The sequence below is a fragment of the Crinia signifera genome, chromosome 7 (assembly GCF_055691185.1).
Source record: "Crinia signifera chromosome 7, ASM5569118v1, whole genome shotgun sequence".
In the NCBI taxonomy this organism is placed as follows: domain Eukaryota; kingdom Metazoa; phylum Chordata; class Amphibia; order Anura; family Myobatrachidae; genus Crinia; species Crinia signifera.
In genome coordinates, this window is record NC_139223.1 from 50,175,862 (window position 1) to 50,190,155 (window position 14,294).

Here is a 14,294-nt window from a genome sequence, read left to right on the forward strand (position 1 = left end):
TTTGGGAACCACTGGTATAGAGATTAATTTGAAGTACAAGGATGTACCAGTCTGCAATAATAGTGCAGTGTTACTGTAGTGCGGCTACAAAGCCACTGCGTAAATCTAAATAGTGGCACCAGGTACTACATGATGAACTATAAATGTATATGTTGAGATGACTGTGATTGCACTGGCTAATGAGAGGAGATGGACCTAATGCAAGCATGTCCAAACTATGGCCCTCCAGCTATTGTGAAACTACAAGTCCCATCACAACTTGCCACAGTTTTGCTATTAGGGAATGCTAAAACTATGGCAAGGCATGCTGGGATGTGTAGTTTCGCAACAGCTGAAGGGGCACATTTTGGACATGCCTGGCCTAATGCCACACAGATGGTTTATTTCCCAGAGAGGAATGTCTTGAGGAGGGGACAGAGACTTAAGTCCCAGAGATCAGGCATTATTTATGATGGGATTTGCTTTGCATACCTGAAGGAGAACACAAAGGGGCACATCGTTTAAGCAAGATGTAACTAGCGAAAACCTGAGCACTATTGTCAGCATAGAACTGGAACATCCAATGGTCCTAAAGGAGGTTGGCGGTTATTTATATAGTTAGTAGAAGTCAAAAAAATCACACATTCCTAAAGTGCAACCTTTCATAAATGCTAATTGTGTTGAGAAATACAGAACAAAGCCACAAGTATTTATTGGGGAATATGGATTCACAACAGCGTATTGGGTGGAGAGCCTTTAGCCATTTATATGTCCGTTAAATTGAACCAATAGATTTAGCTGTGTACAATCCCCACTATTCCTTGTTAGGTGCATGATGGGGTAGACAGGTCATATTAGGAACATAGGATTGTGTAATCAATGGGTGCCTTCCTCCGGGATGGCACACCCCAAATTGATATAATGAAATGTTCTTCTCACCTGTTTTATCTTGTCATCATGCAGGGAACCAGATGGGCCGTACTCTGCCGCAGCTAATCCAGCAGTACAATCTGGCAAGCACCAGCACCCACTCTGCTCTTCTAGATCTGGATAAACTTCCAGAATTTAACCGGTAAAAGTCGTTTTCTTATCATTCCAGGTTACATTTTCTGAATTAAAATTTCTATTACGTTTTCTGGATTAACCCTTTGAGTACCAAATGAATTTGTCAAAATTTATGTAAAAATTGCCAAACAAACATTTTTAGTCATCATAATGACATTTAATGTATCCCTTATATGGGAAATCAATTTTATTTTTATTAACATTTTTTTTTATTTTTTACACAACATTTTTTATTTACATTTATAGAAGAATGTGAGCGACGCTGGCATTTTTAGTGGATCTTTTGCGCATCTCACAGATGTTGGCATTCAAAGGGTTAAGATTTGTATTTTAGAGAGTGGTGCAGCCGGCGGGTCCAGTTTTGCACCTAGGAAGGGAAGGCCCTAGAGATAAGGCCTCTGTACCATTGTCCGATTAGGCTTCTTATCACCCAATTTCAACAGATGGAGCTGAGAAGTAAGGTGAAATGTGGCCAACTTGGATGGGTTTGTGATCCGATCCGTGGTCCCGTGCTCATCGGAGTCGGATTTCCTGCACGTCTTGCCTCCAATTTGGCCCTCCTCCCGGGAGCGAGGAACAGTATCACATGTGATATATTGTATGTGTCCCTACCCTGGGAAGCTCCCTGGCCGTTCAATGGGCATCATATGTGACTTTCCGAGAAGTCACATAGGGCCGTTTTGAAAGCGATCGGTGAGTGTGTTAAACGGCGAGGATCACCGAAAACAAGCGACTAGGGTGGCCAATCCCGGGATCGGGATCGGCGGGATCCCGGGATTTGGCCCTAAAAACACCGGGATTTCAATCCCGGGATTGGACTCTCCAATCCCGGGATTTCGGTATTAGACTGCGCATGCGCAGTCTAATGCCGGGCAGCGTCTGAGACCCTGCTCAGACGCTGCCCGGCTTCTCCCGTGCCCGGCAGAGCGTCTCTGCGCAGCGTGACTATGTCAGAGGTCACGCTGCGCAGGTCGCACAGCACACCACGCTGATCGTACGGTTGCCCAGCTCCCGGAGGACCAGCCCACCCTACCCGCCGCCTGCCCAGCTCAGCTCCCGGAGGAGCAGCCCACCCTACCCGCCACCTGCCGAGCTCCCGGAGAAGCAGCCCACCCTACCCGTCGCCTGCCCAGCTCCCGGAGGAGCAGCCCACCCTACCCGGCCGCACCCGCCACACATGTAAGTGGATATGCGGGGCGGCCGGGGCATTTTTTTTAATCAGGGAAGCCAATCCCGGGATCCCGGGAATCCCGGGATTGAGCATTTTTCAATCCCGATACCCGGGATTGAAAAAGTGTCCCGGGATTGGCTTCCCTACAAGCGACCCTCGCCGTTAAACCCCCACGCTGGCCGTTTACCGTGTTCAACATCCCAGGGATTCCTCCAAACTGCGGAGTTTGCGGCTAATGCAGAGAGCCCGCTGTTTTAACGGCCGCTCACACTGTTTCTACGTCGCTGTGGAAACGTTGCGTGCAGGGGGGTCAGTTCAATACTGACCGTGCAAGCTGTGACAGCGAGCAGCTTGCATAAAGCATTGAATACTGCCCATAGTGTATGGGGGGGTTTTAAGTGTAGACTCTACCTGCCCCTACTTTTTTTGGTACTTGTGTATTATCACGGCGCCCATCACATCGCATACCACTAATTAAGGTATGTGATGGACCTGATTTCAGCCTTTTCCCGGGCTGAGTTTACAAATTTAAAATCGCGTCACATTATAATGGCATGCGATGCAACGTAATTTCCCATTGAGTCCCATGTTAAATGGCACCCCCAGACCCGATTTTTTTTTATTGTATACCCACCCTGATGGGTAATAAATATGTTAAATGCCCCCACATTGTTAACGGCCCCCCACTATCAACGCCAACCCAAAGCATGGCGAGCACCGGTGCATAACTTCACAGGTATACGCGTCCCCTCGTGGCGAGCGCATTACTTCACAGGTATATGCGTCCCCTCGCGGGGCTTGGCTCGCTGCGCTCGCCACACTTTATAAAATCAACTCCACACCGACGTGGATAGTGGGGGTATGAAAAGGTCAGAGGACGCGTACCGCCGCCCTTTTTTTACTAGTACCCTGTTGAAGGCCAGCCTCGGTATTCCCCTTTAATGCTGGTAACCTTGTGAGCAGGACCGTACTACTATTTACTGTATGTTACTATCCAGTTTGTTTTATCACTGTTTCCAATTGTAAAGTGCAACAGAATATCTGCGCAATATAAGATACTGTTAGTAAATAATTGGTTTCAGAAATGTATTTCACGTGTTATGCTTGCTGAATATGGTCTCTAGTTTGGCTACAGGAGAGCGGTCAGCAGCACTCGAATAGTGGGGAAAAGATCACTGCTGTCCTTGTGCTTTGGAGAATGGTGAATTCTCACATTAGCCCGATATGGAGACGGACACCTCAGCGATATCTGAATCAGTGCAGCGATATTTTCCATATGTGCATATCTCTTATTTTGTCACAGTACAGTATCAGACACGCGGTAGCAGATGTCTATAGTTAATGTAAGGGGTAGTGACTGGGAGGTAATGGTGGTGGAGGAGGATGCACGGATGTTTTCCTTTTATGAGAGTGATGCTGATAGTGATTGTGTACAGAGTCTCTGAATCACTCACATAGGAGGCCTTACTCATACCATAGGGCTGGTGCAGGTTTCAGTATTGGCATATAAACCTGTACCGGGCAGTGTTTCCATATCTGAAGGCGCTGACCATGAGTCTCAGCCGTTGCATGTTCAGACACACGCATGTACACAAGGCAAGGACTCTGTAGTGGCAATAGCATGAAGTCAGATGTACATAACTGTAGCAAAAGACGCGGACATGTCTGCACCCAACTCAGAATCCAGCCTGTTTGGTGCGGCTTTTCCTAATTAGACTATGTTCTAGATCTTGTTATTTTGAGATGGGATGTATGTACTTCTTAATGCACAGAAAGAGAACTGGCCAAGCAGCCGCTGTCTTCATCTAACCTCTGTCCATTCTGTTCCTTCCCTCAGGGCTCACCTGGCCAGGTGGATTGATGAAGCAGACACCCGAGCAGAGTTGGTCACACAGCTGAGGACTCTGCTGCAGCAGAAGTACAAAGACTCTATGTATGATCCAGAGTACATTGAGAGGATATTGTTACTGAGGAGGGTACGTGGAATCTCTTCCAACACTGGAGCATCTGTAGTTGCCGGCAGCATCTGTCAGAGCAGCTTATGCCAGATATGAATCAGTGACTGGTTACTGTCTGCAGCCTATGGAGGTGCACAGTGGGGGCTCAAGGCTAAGCAAAGCTACCCCATAAGCCTGGACCTTACACATTACAGCTATTTGTTCAGTGACATACATAACACATGTTGGTGGTTATTTGCTGATGTATTCTCATAGCAGATTGAAATGATATAATAAGCGACCAGTTGGCTAAGATCCAGCTGGGTGACTCCGGTGAAGGAGCCGCCTGTCCATTTCTACCATGCTTTGTATTGGTCATTATGTGACTTGCAGACATTCTTCGTTCCACTCACTGTGATATTGGACTAGTTAGTGTGAGGCCAACATACACAAACCACAAGGGGGACAGTTCTGAGTTTGTGTATACAGTGCTGGCATAGATCTCCTATTTGTATGCGATACATTGCATGCGGTGCTTCTGCATATGATATATCGCATGCAACCCCTGTTCCCTGACGTCGAGAGGAGGGTCTGAGGTTGGACCTGCATGAAGGTCTGAACTCCGACTCAGGTCCGATGTGCACAGGACCGGGCAACGAAACCCAAGGAGACATCAAGGCATCTGATTTGGGCCGATGTCTCGGCCTGATCCTTCGGAACGGGTGAAATCGTCCCAAATCGCTGTAGTGTATGGGGCCTTAATGGTGATAATTGCAGAAGCTGGGTTAAAATCAGTGGGCGGCGTGGCTTTCCTCTTACAGATGCAGAAACTGTCACACTACGATAAGGTAGTAAATCAGGCCTCTGAGGCTGTACGTAACAATGGCCAGACTCAGACTCTGCCCTAAATGTCTCATAGCTTGTGTGTGTGTGTGTGTGTGTGTGTGTGTGTGTGTGTGTGTGTGTGTTTTAGCAGTTCTAGAAGCGATAGCTTCTATATAATTTTTTTTTTTTTTTTATCTCCATCTATGATTTATTTTTTACCAGTAAATCTTTTTTTTTCCCTACAGGGACACTTGTGTATTCTCACAGACTTGCTGTCTCCAGATTACTCCTATCTGTGGGTTCGGCCCTCTGTCCAGCGAGACCAACTACAACGTCTGTCTAGTGAGGCCAGTGAGATTGGGAGTCTAGCTGTGCGGTATGTATTCTATGTAATGCAAATGGCAATGGGGGATCAAGATACAGGAAGCTTCTAGACCAATATAGACATCAAAAAAGGCAATTCCACCTGACTTTGGATGATCTGCAAAATCCTGCGTGTTTAAAAATTGCTGATTTTGATCATGTTTGATTTTTGCTGAGGATTGGACAGTCTGAAAACAGTAATTGCCCCTACTGATTGCAGATGGGCGTCTTACGTGGTCCAACAATAGAGAGGGAGTCAGGCAAAAACACACATGTACATATGACCAGCCTGGTTCACATATATGTAAATCAACCTGGACATGGGTCTGGGTTACCCCCCTGCCAAGATGTGTGATCACTGTGTAAGAAATCTAGAGTGTGTGTATACAGCCACTAACTTTATGCGGGTATATAACAAATCATCTAAGAAGTATTGCAGAGCTACAAACATCTGTCCCTAAAACTTCTGCTATATTCCTGCAAGACACCTGTATGTCCGGGGACAGCCATCTGACTGTTTCCCTGCGCTTCTGATCATCTGTCACATTAGAGTCCACTTTTATTATTGGCAATAATTAGAACATAAAGTGGGTGTAATATATTCCCATTATGGGGGTTATTCTGATTCAATCGGAAAGGCACAAACACTCTCTAATGGACAAAACCATGTGCGCTGCAGGTGGGGCTGATGTAACATGAGCATAGAGAGTTAGATTTGGGTGTTTAATTGTTTTTGTGCAGGTTAAATACGGGCTGCTTTATTTTTACACTGCAATATAGATATCAGTTTGAAGTACACCCCCCACCCAAATCTAACTCTATCTCTGCACATCAGCCCCACCTGCAGTGAATATGGTATTGTCCATTAGAGATTGTGCCTTTCCGAGTGAATCAGAATAACCCCCTATGTGATCACTGGGATTTCCTGGGGAAATGCAAATAACTGCTTGCTGCTCTTGCATTATATAAATGTTCCCCTATTGTAATCTGTACCTCTGTCTGTTGCTAGGCTTCTGCAGGACCGCCACAATGACCTGAACCTGGAAATGTTAAATCAGGAACTGCGGAGCCACCTGCAGCAGCTGAAAGCCACAAAATACAGCACTTCCATGAAAGTTCTCCGCTTGACACTCAGTGGCCTTGAGGTACAACTGATGATTGCAGACTGTTACAGAAACACAGAATTGCCCCAGGGTTATCCTGTCCCTAACACTCTTCATAGTCAATATGCAAACCATGCAGAGCTCTTCTGCTTGAGATAGGTGTCTAGATGACCACCTGGCACATTCATAGGTATTGTCTATATCAGAGGTTCCCAAATGTGGTCCTCAAGGCCAGGATTTAAGTATATCCATGGCTCAGCACAAATGGTTCATTCAAATTGACTGAGGTATTAATTTAGTAATCTGTGGCCACGCATGGATATACTTAAACTTGGACCTTTTGAGATGCCTTGAGGTCTACATTTGGGAACCTCTGGTTTATATGTTGGTTTTGGGTACTAACCCTGAAAATGTTCTCCATTGGGGCTGAAAAGATGAATACACAGTATAAATACAAACTATTGACAATAAAGATCTCAAGGGCGCCTCCTAGTGCAGATAATGTATATCACACTAAATGTAAATGGGAAAATGATTGACCCTGCTATGAAAGAATAATTTAGCAGTTTATCTCAGAATAAATCTTCCAAAGCAAGCCTCTGGCTTTAAAAGCATGAAAACATCAGTCTATGGGGTCAATCCAAATAGCTGCAAATACATCTTGGGTGTGAATTGGCAAAGCAACAGCCGCACTTAACAGCAGCCTGAATTAACTAAAAATTGGTCACAGCCCCATAGTGTGGGGTGTGAGTTGTGGTGCTGTTGCCGGCGTTTTATCACAATTTGCATTCTTTGCGACTATTTGTTTTGATCCCCTATAAATGCAGGAAGAAGGGCCGAATACTTTTGGTACAGGGCCAATGGCTTTCATGTTTAGTCTAGTCCCATCTGGCTTGTGCTATACATTGTGTACACCAGGAGGCGCCCTTGTAACCTATGGTTTTAAGTTCATATGGATCTCAGTATGGTCCTAATCAAGTGGATGCTGTTTCACGTTCACAAGGCTCAAATAATTTGTCAGTGTATTGAGATTGGTCAATCCTTTCCGCACATCTTTGGGACTTTGGTTTGCCGGTTTTATTTAGGTGGGTTGTAATATTGTTACAATGTTATGTATGAGGGTTTTCATGCAAAATCTAAAAAGTTAACTTCCTTCTTTAGACTGGCCCCAGTGTAGCCGAGATGATGTCGTCGTTGGGACCTCAGGAGTCGATTGCACGGTTACAGAATGCTCTGTCTTGTTGAAGAGAACACCTATACTGTGACTGTGTCAGTGCCTTCATACTGTAAATAAATATCTGAAATTACTGCTTTCATACAGCGTCTGGTGTCTACAAATTGCTGCTAAATCTGTAATCTGCATACAAGATTAAGGTGCCCATTTTTATTGTATATTTGCTATTTAATACCCTCAAACACCTGTTTTGGGGGGTTAACAACAAATATTCAGTATCCCCTGCAAGCACCACAGCTGATATCCAACAAAAGCTGTGTACACACGGGGGCGATTACAGCAAATATAGCTGGAAATATGGTCGCTGAGCGACCATATTGCCAGTGATTGGAGTGTGCACAAGCGATAAATCGCTGGGTGCGCACTCTCGTTTACAGCACCTGAATGGTCGCTGGTCGGAGGAGCATGCTCCTCCGACCAGCGACTTCCACTGCCTCTTCTCCCGGCAGTGTGACCTTTTCATCTGCGACCATAATGCCCCGTGTGTACGCACCTTAACAAATGTCTGGAATATGACGCATTAAACAAGTAGTAAATAAGGACAGTGACACTAGGGGACACGTCATAGATATAGAGATAGATAGAGAGAAAAAAAAAAAAAAAAAAATATATATATATATATATATATAATTATAGAGAAAGTGGGGTATCAGAGTGCGCCAATTCATTTGCATATACAACAATATTGTTGAACAAACAGTAGTTAGAAGCAGAAACATAAAATAATTTTTTTAATCAGGAATCTTCCAAGAGATGATACAGGCCCAACGTGTTTCGTCAACAGCTTGACTTCATCAGGGGCAATGGAAGCAGAGCAGTACAAAGCAATTTCACACTATAAAATTCTCATTGTTTAATTAAAAAACATACAGCAGAAGTTTTCATGCGAAAGACAACACTGGAAATGGTTTACGCACTAGGGGTCAGCAACATTGATAAAGCATCGCAATCCAATGGTATCCAAAGTTAGATCGCAATTTCAGGGGGAGGGTAAGTATCCCCAATATACAGTAATAGCAGAGCAGACCGGAAGTGAACTCCTGGGATCCAAAATGCATTTTGGATCCCAGGAGTTCACTTCCGGTCTGCTCTGCTATTACTGTATATTGGGGATACTTACCCCTCCCCCTGAAATTGCGATCTAACTTTGGATACCATTGGATTGCGATGCTTTATCAATGTTGCTGACCCCTAGTGCGTAAACCATTTCCAGTGTTGTCTTTCGCATGAAAACTTCTGCTGTATGTTTTTTAATTAAACAATGAGAATTTTATAGTGTGAAATTGCTTTGTACTGCTCTGCTTCCATTGCCCCTGATGAAGTCAAGCTGTTGACGAAACGCGTTGGGCCTGTATCATCTCTTGGAAGATTCCTGATTAAAAAAAATATTTTATGATTCTGCTTCTAACTACTGTTTGTTCAACAATATTGTTGTATATGCAAATGAATTGGCGCACTCTGATACCCCACTTTCTCTATCTCTAAACCCTGGGTCCTGTCTAACAGGGGGCCCCTCAGTGGTGCTGCCTTCTCTTTGTGAGGCGCGGTTGGGTTATTCGGATATGGATATATATATATATATATATATATATATATATATATATATATATATATATATATATATATATATATATATATATATATATATATTATTCCCATGAGGGCCTTGCTCGAGAAAGCTTACATTCTAAAGGGAAGAGGTAGAAGTGAGCATACACAGGGTTAGGTTGGGAGAGGAAGAGCATTAATCTTGGAGGCAGAAATGGGAGGAAATAATCAGTACGCAGTGCATTTGTAAAGCGAAAAAAAGGGTGGTTTTTTTGGTTTGTTTTGTTTTTTAATGTTCCATTTTAGACCATATTAGAACATAGTTCTCTGAAGTGCGTAGCACAAAAGCAATCCAGAATAAACTGAAACACCTGCTGTAATCCTGCATTATATACAAAGCTATACCACCTGCTATAATCCTTTTTTTCTACACAGTAAAAACCTTTACCACCTGCTTTAATTCTGTTATATACAGTGCAAAGCTACGCTGTCTGCTGTAGCCCCATGTTATATAACACCTTGTTTATTTATTGGGGCAATTCTCCTGAAAGTGAACATAAAGTCCCGTGCATCACACGCTTTAAAAGGAATTTTTTTTTTTTTTAAACGGGTCTGTTAAGAAATTGTTGTATGAAAACTTATCTGCTTAGTAGCAATGCCTTTCCCTATGACTTTAGACCCAGTAAAATCTTGGTATTTTGGAGAAATATGTGTATATACTGTGCATCACCGAGAATCACCCATTAAAATATTGCTTTTAATCGCCAGCATTATTTTTGCTGGTCTTCAGCGAGACAAAATTATTATCTGACTGCACCACATCAGGAAGAGAGGGAAAGATTGGAGCGCATGAAGAAATGAGAGAGAGAGCAGGGCCGACACCAGGTTTATGAGCACCAGAATCTTATTATTTGTACTGGGATTTTTTTTTGTTTAATAAAAAAATCTAAAAAACACAATACACATCACACAATCTAAATAATAAATACAAGAAATCTAATCATATAAAGTATACATAACATAAATGTGTTAAGAGCATAGAAAAGCAGATGACCATAATTATCTTCAGAACCATAACCACTACATCGATAAGTCTGTAATATATAGTATCAAACATAATGAATCTAAAACGGGATGGGGGGGGGGGGTATACACTTTAGTAAGTATTTCAGTGTTATACCATGTGGTTTTTGTTTGTATACCATGTCCTGCGTTTTTTGTTTCTGATGATGGAGCAAACTCTACAGTATTAACTTCTATAAGCTTTCTTCTAATGCTCTGTTCCACAACTGGAACACTTGACATCACAAAATTGTTTGTGCTTTGGTTTTCTGAGAATTCTATACGATACCCCTCAGAACATCTAGGAGCCACTCATAGATTCTGCCAATGTGTGACAAACATCAGAAGTCTGGCACCAATGTAGGAACCCTATAATCGTTTTATACGCTTATCAACTAGTAATAAGTACATCCTTATTTGCAGAGAAAACAATGTAATTATAGGTGTTTCTTATTACAAGTTTCCTTGCTTGTTCTTAACACTGGAGACACACTGAAAATATTCTGATCACTATTACTATAAACCCTGTAAGCAATCATTTAATTGAAGTGCAACAACAGCTCCTAACAGTAAGTACCATGTACACGCTACCTACATCCATTCTGTTTTTCCTGCACAGCCTACCTGCTCCCTATACTGATCTTCCACCACATACTCTCCCTGATCCCTAACCGCAATCCACACTCCAACCTTCAGATTCAGAATTTAAAAAAACAGCCTGGGATTAGCCTCCATAGTTGGTACTTTGGGGGTAGATGAAGGTTCGTTATCGGAGAGCTAATGTTTCTCCCAGAGCCAGTTCTAGGCATAGGCAAATGCATAGGTGCATGCATTCCAAGCCTGATCCGGCTCATCTTGAAGCTGGCAGGACTTAGATGGGCATAATGTGTATAAAGGGGTACTACTTTGTGGTGCAATCTTAATAAGGGACACGGGACAGAGGCACGAAGCTTCAAAAGTTATAAAATGGGGAGTGCTAAACAGCCAGCCAATCAGCTCCTACCTGCCATGTCACAGACTGTGTTTGAAAAATGTCAGGCAGGAGCTGGTTGTTTATCACTCTCCATTTTATCACTTTTGAAGCTTAGTGCATCTGGCTCACTGTACGGACAATTTACTAAAGCTTCTAAAAACTGAAATGTTGCCCATAGCAACCAATTAGATTCTATATTTTTCTAGCATGTAATAGAGAAAAAATAGACAGAAATGTATTGGCTGCTTCTGGCAATATCACCTCTTTTCATTTTTAGAAGCGTTAGGGGTAAATTTACTATATGTCAATAATGGACAGTACTGTGGACATAACTTGAATATGGGACACTATCATATGATGTAATGTGAATAAGAATGCGCTACTGTTTGACATAATTTGGTTTGGTACTCTTGTGTGGTCACACCCCTCCCCAGCAAGACCACACCTTTCTGCTCGTTCTTAAAATGTTGTGGTCTTGCTGGCACAGAGCACCAAAATGTCTAGTTGGGGCACTATGGTGGAGGATTGCTATGGGTGATGTAATGGGTTAGAGGCAGAACTAGGGGGCACCATCCAAAAGAGACGGCGGCACATTACCTGCTATCTACAAGATGAGCCGCTTTGGCAGGGATTGACAGCACTGTACCTGCTGTGTCGAATGGGCCATAGTCAGATATAGGATGGGGGTGTGGTGCAGGGCATACTATACCCCTGGCTCCCTGCCTGTAGCATACTGACATCACTAGCTGTACTTCTTACGCAGCAGCAGAACAAGGCAGTAACAATGTGAGCAGGGCAGTATGCAGTTCAGGCTGATGGGTAGATGTATGAAGCAGTGATAAAGTGCCTGGTACTTTATCACTGGCCAATCAACTCCTGAATGTTAAGTTACAGGCTGGGTTTAAGAAGGAACAATTAGGAGCTGATTGGCCGGTGATAAAGTACCAGGCACTTTATCGCTTCTCCCTTATCACTGCTTCATACATCTACTACCCCTGAGTCACAGGACTGTCAAGCTTCATGAGCTACCAATGGAGCTTCCTGAGCAGAGGAGATATAGGAGGGTGGAAAGAACTGTAATACCCATTTTACACCAAAAATCCCTGATCCAAGCCGGGTCGGATCCGGGATTTACTCCATTTACACTGCGGTGCCAACCCGCAGTGTAGACTGAGCCGGCGCTTGGAGATGACATCATCTCCAAGCGCCGGGACTGTGGTGATCTCTGCCGGATACACCGATCGCCTTGCACCAAGGTAAGCTGCTGGGCTATCCCCAGCCCTCGTGCACCCCCCCCCCCCCCAGCCGTCGTCCGGAAGCTGAATAGATGCCGCACATAGGCATCCATTCACTTCCTCTGCTGCTGTCTTTCACCTACTCCGCTGCTGCCCATTTACACCGCCCTCTGCCCAGGTCCTAGCCGTGTTCTACCCAGGTCAGGACCTGGGTAGAAGTCCCGTATAAAAGGAACGGCGCAACAGATTTACACCGCCTCTGACCCGGGGTTTTGAGGCGGTGTAAAAGGGGTATAAGTCACATAGGGTGCCTAGTTTTTCCACCCAGCCTGGTTTTGTGGGCATTAAATTATTATTTGAAATGTGATAAAGGTAATTGGTTTACATTAATGTATACAATGCATGCATCCCAACATGACCTATTCCAGGTGGGGCAGGATGCTCTCTGAGCATTCTTTTAAGTTATGATTGCTGCCATCGGTGTTGAAACACTTTTCTTATCAATTAAATAGTTTCAACACAAGTGATGCCAATCATATTGAAAGTGAAGTCCAGGTAAAGCGCATTTGTCCCTTCTAGATTGGATCATGCTGGAAGATATGCATATTCGAATATAAAAACACACTTACTCTAATTATAATAATAAATTGGCACTGGTATGGGCAATGCAGCTGTTGATATCAATACCTTACTTTGGGTTGGATTTAGCCTCTCCAAGTTTATGGGAACGATGAGTTGTGAGAGACATTGGGGGGTATTCAATGTCAGTCGAGGTTTGCTGTTTGTCGAGCTTGATGGCTAGCTCGCCCGAATTTGGTTATTTTTTATTTGCTCGCATATTCAATGTTGTGTATTTCTCGCCTTGTGAATTTTTTTTTTTTTTTTTCGTTTTGCTCCCCAGTCGAGATTTAGTTTTCTCCCCTAGTCGAGCAGACTGCACTGTTTGTTTGCTCGACTTTAGGGGAACTCTATTCAATGCTTTGGATTTTTTTCCCTGCTCGCCGGGACTCGGGCATATGATACTCGACTTCATCTGTTGGCGTGCTGTGTTTTCCTCCTTAGGCGGTTTCTTTTTTAAATCTGGCCAGTGTTCTTTAGCCCCAATGTAGAGTATATAGGGGAAGCTGTGCTGTCAGTGTGCTGAATAATATAGAAGTCATGTACGCACGTAATGATGTTTTTATACTCACTTTTATTTGGTAATGGCACTTCTATTATAAACAAATGCAAATACAATTGTGAATACATATAAGTTGAATGCAATGAACTCTAATGGTACCACGTAACATAGGTGCTGTGCAGTGGACTCCAAAATAGATAAATCACTGCCCGGAACTGAGGAAGGGAAACAGAGCAGCATCGGGACTCAAGCTGTTGGCACAGGGGGGTGTTGCGTGGGGCTGACATCCCGACCCGCCCGCAGTGCACCTTCCGCCGTGAGTACCTTATACATCGGGGCAGTCCGTTCCTAACCGCGCGGCGCTGGAAGTCAGGCTTCTTCTCCGGGTTAGCTTGTTGTCCTGATGCAGATCCCCGGGTTTTCTTCTTCCGGGTCCTGCGTGCAGCACAGGCTCGCCGGGTACTCGCCCCACGTAACACCCCCTGTGCCAACAGCTTGAGTCCCGTTGCTGCTCTGTTTCCCTTCCTCAGTTCCGGGCTGTGATTTCTATATTTTGGTGTCCACTGCGCAGCGCCTATGTTACGCGGTACCGTTATAGTTCATTGCATTCAACTTATATGTAATCTCAATTGTACGCCCACAGCTCGCACCAATGGGCTAACCTCGACGGGCGGGGACT

The 14,294-nt window shown here is 44.0% G+C and overlaps 1 protein-coding gene across 5 annotated transcripts in view; it reads left to right on the forward strand.

The window, feature by feature from the left end:
• Positions 1 to 7,761, forward strand: part of EARS2 (glutamyl-tRNA synthetase 2, mitochondrial) — a 126,219-nt gene extending 118,458 nt beyond the window's left edge. For all 5 annotated transcript variants that reach the window (XM_083153031.1, XM_083153033.1, XM_083153028.1 and 2 more), the window contains exons 5-9: positions 943 to 1,051; positions 4,053 to 4,191; positions 5,223 to 5,353; positions 6,350 to 6,485; positions 7,605 to 7,761. In XM_083153031.1, the coding sequence (XP_083009157.1) occupies positions 943 to 1,051; positions 4,053 to 4,191; positions 5,223 to 5,353; positions 6,350 to 6,485; positions 7,605 to 7,688 (599 nt within the window). In that variant the 3' untranslated portion in view covers positions 7,689 to 7,761. The remainder of the gene's footprint in view (positions 1 to 942; positions 1,052 to 4,052; positions 4,192 to 5,222; positions 5,354 to 6,349; positions 6,486 to 7,604) is intronic.
• The last annotated feature ends 6,533 nt before the right edge of the window (positions 7,762 to 14,294 follow it).